This window comes from Carica papaya, chromosome 8 (assembly GCF_054855325.1).
Source record: "Carica papaya isolate Zhongbai chromosome 8, ASM5485532v1, whole genome shotgun sequence".
Lineage (NCBI taxonomy): Eukaryota > Viridiplantae > Streptophyta > Magnoliopsida > Brassicales > Caricaceae > Carica > Carica papaya.
The window spans coordinates 11,807,328-11,819,492 of NC_142316.1; the positions used below are offsets into that span (position 1 = coordinate 11,807,328).

General features: G+C 37.7%; 1 protein-coding gene across 1 annotated transcript; it reads left to right on the forward strand.

Moving 5' to 3' along the window:
• Nucleotides 1–2,999: 2,999 nt before the first annotated feature.
• LOC148241951 (uncharacterized) lies at nt 3,000–3,692 on the forward strand. Its single transcript, XM_088210331.1, has 2 exons — nt 3,000–3,212; nt 3,303–3,692. Exons 1-2 carry the CDS (start codon nt 3,000–3,002, stop codon nt 3,690–3,692), a joined length of 603 nt encoding a protein of 200 aa, XP_088066457.1.
• The last annotated feature ends 8,473 nt before the right edge of the window (nt 3,693–12,165 follow it).

A 12,165-nucleotide genomic window follows, 5' to 3' on the forward strand; every position in this document is an offset into this window, starting at 1 on the left:
TTCTGTTGCATAAATATTATCATGCACTTGTTATTCTGAATCTGTATCTGACACCAATTTGCCTTAATTGGCACTTGGGATATCACATTTTTATTTACCTAACATGAGGAAAGATATTGAGCAAATTTGTAGTAAGTGCATTGCATGTAAGCAGGCCAAATCTAGGGTTCTACCACATAGCTTATACACACCTTTACCTGTGCCTACAACACCTTGGATAGATATATGTATGGATTTTGTGTTAGGATTGCCTAGGATCAGGAGAGGTAGTGATAACATATTTGTCGTTGTGGATAGATTTAGTAAGATGGCACACTTCATTGTATGCATAAGACTGATGATGTGACAAATATCGCAAATTTATTTTTTAAGGATGTTGTGAGACTTCGTTGCATTCCTAAGACAATTGTGAGCGATAGGGATGTGAAATTCCTTAGTCACTTTTGGAGAGTTCTGTGAGGTAAATTAGGAATAAAGTTGTTATTCTCTACTGCAGGTCACCCCCAGATTGATAGTCAAACTGAGGTTGTTAATAGGACCTTAGGATCCTTGTTGAGAGTTATAGTTGGCCGAAACTTGAAAACATGGGAGGATTTTTTGCCTATAGAGAATTTGCATATAATAGGAGCATTCATACATCTACAAGGTTTTCACCTTTTGAGATTGTTTATGGTTTTAATCTTTTAACTCCGTTGGACCTCACGCCTTTACCTTTGCAAAAAATTTAGGATACTAATGGTCAGCGGAGAGTAGAACTTGTTAAGGTCATACATGAAAAGGCTAGACAACATATCCAAAGAATAATGTATCCTATGCATGACACACCAATAAAGGAAGGAAACGAATATTGTTCCAACTCGGTGATTGGGTATGGGTTCATATACGAAAGGAAAGATTTCTCAATCAGCAAAAATCTAAGTTGGACCCCCCAAGGAGACGAAACTTTTCAAGTTCTAGAGTGTATCAATGACAATTCATACAAAATTGATCTCCCATATGAGTACGGTGTGTCTACTACCTTTAATGTTCTTAACTTTTTCTTTTTTGATGTAGGTCTAGATTCGAGGATGAATCTTTTTTAAGAGGAAGGGGATGATGTGAGCATGGACATGGGTCAAGTTAGTGGAGAGGATATTTCAAGGCCAAGTGGGCCCATTATAAGGGAGAGAACTAAAAAATTACAACAAGTCTTCTAACTTTTTATCCAAGCATGGATCAATGAGGAAGATGGGATTGGACCCATTAAAGAAGCCCAAGAAAAGATGACAACATGGTCATTAACCCAAGGGTATAATAGTATATTATATTCACTCCCAGTGCAAGAGGGAAATAAATAAGAAAAAGAAAAAATTCTAGAAGACATGAAAAGGAAAAATTCTCATAGAATTTTATTTCCTAATCATGTAGGGAATCTTCACAATTAAAGATCAGCCAAGCGGGGAAACTTTTCATAAATTGTAAGATATCTTGAGAAAGATGAAAGCTCCTTAAATGCCAAATTTCGCGGAAAAGAAAAATACTTGAGAAAGAGAAAAATATTTTGGTAAAATCTCTTTGCCTAAATCAACCACAATTAATTAAGATATTACATATTTAAAAAGTTTTCCTCATAGAAAAATCATATCTATCATATTTTAGTTGTAATTTTCTTAATTCTTACTTGTTTTCCATTCTAGTTTAGATTTAATTTCTTATGTAATTTCTACCATTAATTAGGAGAGTATTTTTTTCCATATTATTTGCACACCTACACTATAAACAGACATTCAATTTAGAGTTGCAATTCAATTCAGAATTTTTAACTTATTAATAAAATTCAGGTATTCTTGTTTTAAGCTTTCAAGCTTGCAAAAGTGAGTGAGTGGGTATTTGACCGACTTGTTGTTCTAGGAATTCAGATCACTTATCGAGGTAAGTCTCGTGGTGTGTTTTTAATTCTAGTTCTTTATTTCTTTCCCAGTTACCTTGGATTTTACTCCCTTGTTGAATGCAGATCAAGTAGGGAGGGTTTGCTTAAGGTTTTGAGTTTCTAATTGCTGATGTATCTATCAGATTTTAGATTCTATTGTTAATCTAGGGTTTTGTATCATACTTTGTGATTTCTTTATTTAATCTATGAAAGTCCTTTTTCCCAATCCCTATGTGTTATTATTTGGCTTCATGTATAAATAGATTGATCACTTATTTATTGATTTATGGTGAATGATTAAATTGAGAGATTGATTATTTATTAGAATATCCAGTTAGCACAATAGATTGAATGTGATTAGAGATACTTGGCATAATCTATATATTTGATTATTGAATATTAATGCACTGATTCATACTAATCCATAGAGATATGTATGTTATTATGAAGTACGTAGGGTAATTGATCTTGAAAAAGAGATTACTATATGATTGAATCAAATTAGGGGAAAGTTCTTGTTGTAGATTGAATTAAGGAAATTCATAGTTGAACTTAGGGTGGATTCTAAGATCTTATCTGTCATTATATCTTGATTGTTAATAAATTGTAATTCATTGTTTCTTTTGTTGTTAAGTTTAGTTTATACTCATTCTCTTTGTCATTGACCAAATAATATCAATTAGTTGTGATTCTAATAATTATTATATTAGTCCTTTTGGGACGATATCTGAATTACTGTTATAGTACGTGTTCGAACTAGTGCACTTGCTAAGTGAGTTCGCATCACAATAAGTTTTTAGCGCTGTTGCGAGGGACTAATAGTAGCAATATTAGAGTTGACTGATTTTTATTAGTTTGGTACTTTTACCTCGTTTGTTTTTTTTTTTGCTAGCTATTTGCAAGGGTTCTGTAGTGCATGAAAAGAAGCAGTAAAGAACTACTAATTTGTTATCCAAAAATAGAGAGAACTTAGTCGTAGACTGATAGCACAAATAAGAAGCAAACGACTACTATCTCGTGTCAAAAATTCATTGAGAGAGGAACAACAACAATGGGTGACAAACCGGAAGGGTGAAGAGAGCACACAATGATGGATTATGCTATTCCATCCCATATTAGAATTGAACCAAGTGTTACAAGGCCGGCTGTAGCAGCTAATAACTTTGAGATTAAGTCAACCATCATCAAAATGATTAAGCAAAGTATACAATTTTTTGGATTCCCAGCTGAAGATCCTAATGAGCACATTGCTAATTTTCTGGAGATTTGTGATATTTTCAAGCATAATAGAGTAACCAATGATGTAATCAGATTGAGACTTTTCCCTTTCTCATTGAAGAATAAATCTAAGGCTTAGTTGAATTCATTACTAGCTGGTTCCATCACTACTTAGAAGGACATGGCTCAACACTTTCTGACCAAGTACTTTCCCCCTACAAAGACAGATAGGTTGAGGAATGACATCACAACATTCGCACAAATAGATGAAGAATCATTGTATGAGTCTTGGGATCGCTCTAGGGATATGCTAAGGAGAGTTCCTCACCATGGTCTACGTATGTGGCTTCAAGTACAAACATTCTACAATGGTCTCACCACCAACATTAAAACCATGATTGATACAGCAGTTGGAGGAACATTGAATAATAAAACACCTAAGGTAGCCTACAAGTTAACTAAGGAGATGGCGAAAAATAATTACCAATTGGAGAAGGAGAAATCCTCATCAAGAAAGAATGTCAGCTTGCATAGTATTGACAACTATACAAGTCTATCAGCGTAAATTGAGGCTTTAACTAAGAAGATAGATAATACGAATATGGTGATAGCGCAAGCAATGTGAATTCAAAATTTTAAAGTTCAACAAGGGGGTTCGTCTTAACAAACCGAACAAGTGGAATATGTTGGTAATGCTTCAAGATAATAAGGGAATCTTTATTCTAATACTTACAATCTTGGATGGAGGAATCACCCTAATATTTTATGGGGCAACTAAAATAACTAGAGACAAGTTGCCCCACTAGCTCCACACCCATTGAACAAAAGCCAAACATAGAGGATATGCTCACCAAATCCATGACAACAACGGACACTAGGTTGTAAAGTAATGAAGCCTCCATCAAGAGTCTAGAAAAGCAAATTAGGTAATTGGTAAAGTTGATTTCTGAGTGTGCTCAACGAATTTTATTAAGCAACACATAAACCAACCCAAGAGAACATGTGAATGCTGTAGTGTTGAGGAGTGGAAAACAATTAGTGAAGTTGGAACCAAGAAAGATAACACAAGTAGATGACAGCAACCCAAATAAGGAAAAAGAAGAAAAAAGAAAAGGAGATCAAGAGAAGGAGTGGCCCAATTAAGGATGAGAACACTCCAACATTCCATATCCAGGGAGATTAAAGCAATAACAAAAGGATAAGTAATTTGGTAAGTTTTTGAATATTTTTAAACAATTGCATATTAATTCCTTTGGTTGAAGCTTTAAAACAGATGTCTAGTTATGCAAAGTTCCTAAAGGAGATTTTCTCCAACAAGAGGAAGTTGGAAGACGTGTGGCCATGGTAATGCTTAACAAAGAATGCTAAGCTATTTTATAAAATAAGATGCCACAAAAGTTAAAGGATCTAGCTAAGTTTACTATTCCATGTAACTTAGGTGATCTTTCAATTGAAACTAGGATTTAGAGAACCTAAACTTATTCAGATTACTTTGCAATTAGTAGATAGATTTATCAAAATTCTGGAATAATAGAAAATGTGTAAGTTAAGGTTGATAAATTTATATTTCTAGCAAAATTTGTTATCTTAGATATGGAATAGGACTTTAAGATACCAATTATCCTAGGAAGACCATTTCTAGCAACTGTTAGAGCTTTAATTGATGTTCATGATGGTAATTAACTCTTAGGGTATTTGATGAGAAAATTACTTTTTATATGTCTCAATCCATGAAATATGGCATAGTTTAGATTATGTTTGTTTCATAATCGATACACTTGATTCGGTCGTTCAAGGTGTATTTCAGGAAAATTACTTTAAAGATGCATTAGAATAAGGTATCATGAAGGGCAAAAGAAATGACATAAAGAATGAAGAAGTCAAGGAGTAAGTAGATTTGTTAGAAGTGATACCTCAATTTAATGCACCAAAGAACTTTAGATTTGAGGAGATTCGTAACCCTAGTGAAGATAAAGACAAGTCATCAACTAAGGAACCACTGGACAACTTGAAATTAAGGTGGTTGGGACCCATGGATAAGGGTGAGCCTAACTTTCCCCAGGCCAATGTAGGAAGAGGTTCTAGTTCAAGTTCCATCATAGAGGAGAGATTATAGCAGCTTAGTAAGGGACAATAAAGAATTGAAGAACGCTAAAAGCGAATGGAGCATTATATGATGACGTATTTTCAACATATAGGATTCCTACCCCCACACTACCCACCGTCGGACAGTTAGTCTCACTTTTTTTTATTTTTTATTTTTTATGTTTGTTTTTCAATATATCATTACCTTTTACATCTTTTAGTTCCCTTTTCTCATTTACCACTAACTTGCTTACTTAGTTTCCCTTTAGCATTTGTCGATATGTTTTTAGATTTTTCATAAACTTCACCAAGGATGTAGTGGATACTACTCCTTTAAAGTCTTAGGGAAATTTTGTTTCTTTTGTCGTCAGTACCTTTCATTTTTCTGCTTTGTGAACTATGGGGCCATAGTTGCATTTATGTGTGGGGGAGTAGTATTCTAATTCTTTATATTTGTTGTAATCCTTTAAATCTTAATAAAGTTTCATAATTTGATCTTGATGTGTCCTGTTGCGTCATGACTACCTATGATGATAATTATGGCATTAAATTTATATGTACTGGGATTAGATTATTTGTGAAGATGGTTTAGCAATAGAAGTATTTGGCCTTATTTAATTTATTCAAGTTTTAAGAGTTTAGAATGTTTTACATCATTTGAGCTGTGAAATTCGTTCTTTTATCTAAATTGAATAATTCTTTACAAAAGAAAGCATATTTTGGTATAGAATTAGATATATATATATATATATATGCAAAAAGAAAAAAATAATAAAATACTCCGCTGATCACTCAATTTTACACCACCAAGGGGCATAGCTTAACCAAAGGTCTCTAATTTGAGCCTTGAGAACACAACTGCGTTGGGTAGGGAGAGGTTACTCCTTAGTGGATCGGTTTGGCTCGAATAATAAATGGTGGTTATAAGTAAAGCTAGTAGAAAAAAAATAATCCACTGATCACTCAATTCCACACCATCAAGGGGCATAATTTAGTGATTCGGCACTATGCTAACTTAACCAAAGGTCTCAATTTTGAGTCGTGGGAATGCAGTTGCCTTTGATAGGGAGGGCTTACGTCTTAGTGGACTGATGTAGCTCGAAAAATAAAATGGTGGTTATTAGTAGAGCTAGTGGCCATTCGGAAGTGTGACTAGCTGAGTAATCAGGGGCTGACATCACCAATGTCTGCACTCGTGTAAAAAAGTTGGTTGATATTTTAGACAACTAATTAGGTTTTAAAAAATTAAAATAAAAAAATAAAAATAAAGTTGCATTTATGCCTACTCTTTTGCCAATTGAGCTTGATTATGTTTTGGGTTATAAAATTTGGATATTACAAATGATTGAATAACTCATAGAACGTTTTGGATACTTAATTTCTAAGAATAAGATAGGACTGGATGAGGTCTATATTTTGAAGTTGTTGAATTATCTTCCATAGATGATTGTGCCTTTGTACATATTATTTTGTGTTATCTAGAGATAATACAGTCTTGATGAAGAGGATTTCATTAATCGTTTTTCTGTGGAATGGATTTAAGAGTGCTTAAGGACAAACAAAAACTCAAGTGTGGGGAGTTGATATAATTCAATTTTATAGCTATTTTTCTATTTTATTTGAGTTGATTTTGATTGATTTTTGCCACATATGCTGTTGGATTGTCTTGAGCATTTTTCAGGAATGGATTTTAGGACTTGGAAGCAAATTAGAGCGGATTGGAACAAGATTTAGGCGAAAAAGGTTTGAAACATGAAAATGTGGGAGACATCGCCATAACACATGGCCATGTGTTAAGGAGCCATCGTTTCTATTTATAAGGAGGAGTAAGACACGATCATATTCCTAGAAGACACAGTCATGTACTTTATACCAGGTTAATACATGACCATGTGTTAAAAAGCCAGTGTTTTTGTTTTTAAGGAGGAGTTAGACACGGACATGTTTCTGGAAGACACAGTCCATGCCTTATACTGGGTTAACAATGACCATGTGTTAAGAGGCCATCGTTTTTGTTTATGAGGAGGATTGAGGCATGGGCATGTTTCTAGAAGACACAGTCAAGTACCTTATACCAGGTTAACACACAACCATGTGTTAAGAAGGTAACATATGTTTTGCTCAGTGAAAGAGACACGATCGTGTGTCTAAGAGATACGGTCATGCCGTGTCTAAAAGCTAAAAATTGATGTAGTTTTAAGGAAGATACACCATGTGCTAATTCGACACAGCCGTAGGATGTGCTAGGTAAAATTTGGACTTTGTTAGAGTATTAGGTCTGGAACTATATAAAAGGGACTTATTTAAAAAAAAAAAGGGGAGACCAGATAGGAGAATAAGGAAGATGGATCCAGACATCAAGAACTTCTTCTAATGGGTTATTCTTAATCGTTTCATGTTTTCTTTAGATTTGATTCTTGTAATTTTCTTTAGGATGTGTAACTAAACTTTTCTGCTTGGATCTTTGCTGAAACCCTAAGGGATATTATAACGGCCCCGAAAATTAAAAAGAAATGTATATATTTATTCTAAGTGCGGAAGCGAAATAAAATAGATTATGATTAACATCCCTTACACAATAATCAAAATGTATTAAAGATATGAAAGAATAAACTAACTGAAGGAAATACTATGAATGAATACTATAAGGAAAACTAATAAATCTTTAGGCTTCTATTCACCGCCTTCCTGCGGAATGGGCTCGGGAACCAAGTCCTCCTGATCTGAAATGGTTAAGTAAGGAATAAACTACACTAGCCCAATAAAGATGTCATACTATCTCACTGTCACAGTAATAAAAGTTGGTAGAAAACAAAAAACGACTAATGGAGCATAATTCATAACAAATTCATTTATCAATAATAAAATCTTTTACGGTCCACTTACCTCGGTGAGATTCATGAAAACAACTTATGAAAATAATGACATCATAAACATCATAAGATCATGCACACTCTATAATATAATACATATCATACTTTTGTATTTCAATCATCAAACAACAAGTTTCCTCTTTTATCAGCCTACTAGTATCCATGGGGATCCATAAGGGGTCCCCGCTATACGTGAGCCATTCACCTTAATTCTAGGGCCGTCCCCATACCCTGTCCGGTATGAGGGTGAAGCGGGTCATCCCCATACCCCGTTCGGTATGAGTGCCAAAACATTTAAAGTCTCCATACCCCGTCCGATATGAGAGACCACATTCTCGGTAGGGTCCTCTATGGACCCGGTCCGTCCACCATCTCTCAGGATATCTAGTGAGGTTGTCGACTTATCCGCTCATAAATTCACATACCATCCTTATTTTTCTTAGTCTTAATTACTCAATCAACATAAATGCATAAACCAGCAACGCACACCAAACAAGGCAACACAACATCTGGTTCACAATAATTCAAACAATAATAGATTAAATAGTTATTCATGCATACGGAACCACAGAATAAATAACAGATACTATACTGCATTTAGACTGTAAAATACATCAAACAGAAATAGACCGACAAATACATTAGGTTCGAGCCCCATTAGCAATCTTAATTAATTATACATATCTGTAAATTCATAAAATACCGTTTTATCATTTATTAAGCTTTAATGCCGTGATAGGAAATAGGGTGAGGGATCCTTACTTGTTTCGGAGTCTGAAATTGAGTTCTCACTGCGCCTATGGGCAGTCTCTAGATTCCCTGAACTCTTTTCCCGGAAACTGAAACACACTTTCGGTACTTGCACATGTCCCCAAAAAACCCCAAATTAGACCCAGGGCCTATTCGACCAATTTTAGAATTCCTGCACGGCGGCGATTCGCCTCGGGTTGGCCGTTTCTGGCTATTTTTGGCCGAATTTTGCCAAACTTGCATTGGTTCCTGTGATAAAAAACCCCTAGGGCCCTCGGTGGCCCAAAAAATTACAGAAAATTGAGACTTACCGGCGGCGGAGCTCTTGGGTGCGGCGGCTCCTACGGTGTGAGTTGTGATTTGGTATTTTACTCCGGTCAACCTGTAGAGAAAAGGATGGTGATCATAGTGGTGTAAAAATTACATCGAACGGGAACCGGGAATGGCCTCATCGGAGGCAAAAATCGAAGAAACCCACGGCAGCGATGCTGGACTTCGGCAGTGTTTTCTGGCCAATTGGCCAGTGGTTTTGCTCCAATTTGGCCACAGGGAGGTTCAACATCGAAAAACGAGCCAAGGGGAGAAATTTTACCTCGTTTGGCGGCCAGAAGGTGCTCCGGTGCGGCGGCGGGAGGCAGCGGTCGGTTCCTCCGGTGGCTGGGTTGTCTTCTCCAGCGAGGGTTCTAGCGGCTAGGGTTTGGGGTTGGGTGTGGATGAGATTATTTATAACCTTCTCCTTTTAATCTGAGCCGTCCATCACGATTTAATCTGGACCGTCCGATCGCGATTAAATTAGAAATAAATCTATACCGTCTATCGCGATGCGATCTGAGCTGTCCGTGTGTGATCAAATCTGGACCGTCCGCACGCGTGAGATCTGGGTCGTCCATGCGCGCTTTTGATATGGGTTGTCCATGCGCGCGGGAACGGATCTAGGCTGTCTGATCGCGCGCACGCAGATCGCCCACGTGTCTCCGTCCCGCGTGGCTTCCCGCATCATCGTCCCTGCCACGCGACGTGTCCTGGTTGGCCGGGGCTGCTGACCGGGCTGCTAACGTGGCTGCTGACATGGCGTAATTTTTCTAAATTATATTTTGACCCCCAGTTTTCGATTTTCTTTTCAAAAACACCCCCAGAATCTATATTTTCACCCCTTTTTTCTAAAATCAATTTTAATTAAATCTCAAAAATAATTTTACCCCATTTTATCATATTATTATTTTTATTTCTATTAAATTAAATTAAAACCTTATAAATTAATTATTAAAATAAAATAAGATCAAACAAAATTCCAATAATAATAAAATAAAAAGTTTGGGTGTTACAATTCTCCCCCCTTAAAGAAATTTGGTCGCCCAAATTTGCCTCTTACTCTTGGTCGAACAAATGAGGATACTGAGCTCTAAAGTCTGATTCTAGCTCCCAGGTAGCCTCCCTTGGCAAGTGGTTCTGCCACACTACCTTTACAAATGATATTTTCTGGTTGTGGAGTATCCTGCTTTTTCGGTCCGTGATACCGACTGGTACTTCCTCATAAGATAAGTCCTCTTAGAGTGGAAGCAGTTCATGAGCTAAGACATGAGAGGGGTCCGGGTTGTACTTACGTAGCATGGATACATGGAACACATTGTGGACCTTGGAGAGCTCTGGAGGCAGTGCTAGTCTGTAGACAGCAGTATGAATCCTGTCTAAGACTTCAAAAGGTCCAATAAATTGGGGGTTAAGTTTTCCCCTCCTGCCGAACCAACTAATTCCCTTGAAAGGAGTGACCTTAAGGAACACCCGGACGCCTTGTTCAAATGCTAAATCTCTCCTCCGGGTGTCCGCATAACTCTTCTGCCTGCTCTGAGCCGTCTGAATGTTCTTTCTGATTTTAACTATTTTAGACGTGGTCTCCTCCACCAACTCCGGGCCGAACAATTTTCTGTCGCCCACTTCTTCCCAACAAATTTTCGATCTACATGGGCGCCCATATAACGCCTCATACGGAGCCATGCCAATGCTCGCTTGGTAGCTGTTGTAGTAGGCAAATTCTATCAGGAGTAGATGGTCATCCCAATGGCCCCCAGAGTCGAGGACACAAGCTCGGAGCATATCCTCAAGTGTACGGATTGTCCTTTCTGATTGTCCATCAGTCTGAGGATGGAAGGCAGTACTGAGAGACAACTTTGTTCCCATGGCCTACTGAAAGCTACTCCAAAATCGAGAAGTGAACCTGAGGTCCCTGTCAGATACCACTGTCACTGGAACTCCATGCAATCTGATAATTTTTTGGATATACATTCTTGCCAACTTGTCCAAGGGATCGGTTATCCTGATGGCTAGGAAGTGGGAAGACTTGGTAAGCCGGTCAACAATTACCCAGATGGGGTCATGTCCTGAACGTGCCTTGGGTAATCCTATTATGAAGTCCATGGTGATATATTCCCACTTCCACTCCGGGATCGATAAGGGCTAAAGTAACCCGCCTGGGTGTTGATGCTCTGCCTTGACCTGCTGACATACCAAGCATTTAGATACAAAGTCAACTATGTGCCTCTTCATCCCATTCCACCAAAATCGAGGTCGCATGCTTTGGTACATTTTGGTACTTCCGGGATGTATGGCAAACTTCGAGCTGTGGGATTCTGTCATGATATCTCTCTTTAACTCACTGTCGTCTAGGACACACACACTGTCCTGGAACCGGAGTAATCCATCAGCAGAGATTCAAAATTCTGAACTCACTCCCTGCTCTACATCATTCTTGCGGGCTACTAGGGCAGGGTCGACTGACTGGGCTTCCCTTATTCTCTGTATTAACTCAGGTTGGATGGTCAGACGGCCCAAAAATGCGACTCTCTTCAGATCCTGAAGCCGAACCTGTTGTGTGGCCCCAATTTGCCTGCGTTCTGAAACTATTAAATTGGCTAAGATACCTGCACTTTTCCTGCTGAGGGCATCTGTCACCACGTTGCCCTTACCCGGATGATATAAGATATCACAATCATAGTCTTTAAGGAGTTTCATCCATCTTCTCTGACGCATGTTGAGATTCTTTTGAGTGAATATATATTTCAAACTCTTATGATTGGTATAGATCTGAAAGGTCTCTCCGTATAAATAATGGCGCCAAGTTTTCAAGGCGTGTATGATTGCGGCCAGTTCCAAGTCATGGGTGGGGTAATTCTTGTCATGATTCTTTAACAGTCTGGACCCATAAGCTATGACCTTCCCATGCTGCATCAGGACACAACCCAGGCCTAGATAGGAGGCATCACTATAAACTGTATATCCCCCTGATCCACTCGGTAAAGCCAGTACGGGTGCAGTGGTCAGCCGCTCCTTTAA

What these genes read in the sequence shown, in the direction of transcription:
- LOC148241951 (XM_088210331.1), top strand. Translation starts at nt 3,000, where the DNA reads ATGGATTATGCTATTCCATCCCATATTAGAATTGAACCAAGTGTTACA. An exon ending in ATAATAGAGTAACCAATGAT is followed by an intron (nt 3,213 to 3,302) that starts GTAATCAGATTG and finishes ATCACTACTTAG; the next exon opens with AAGGACATGGCTCAACACTT.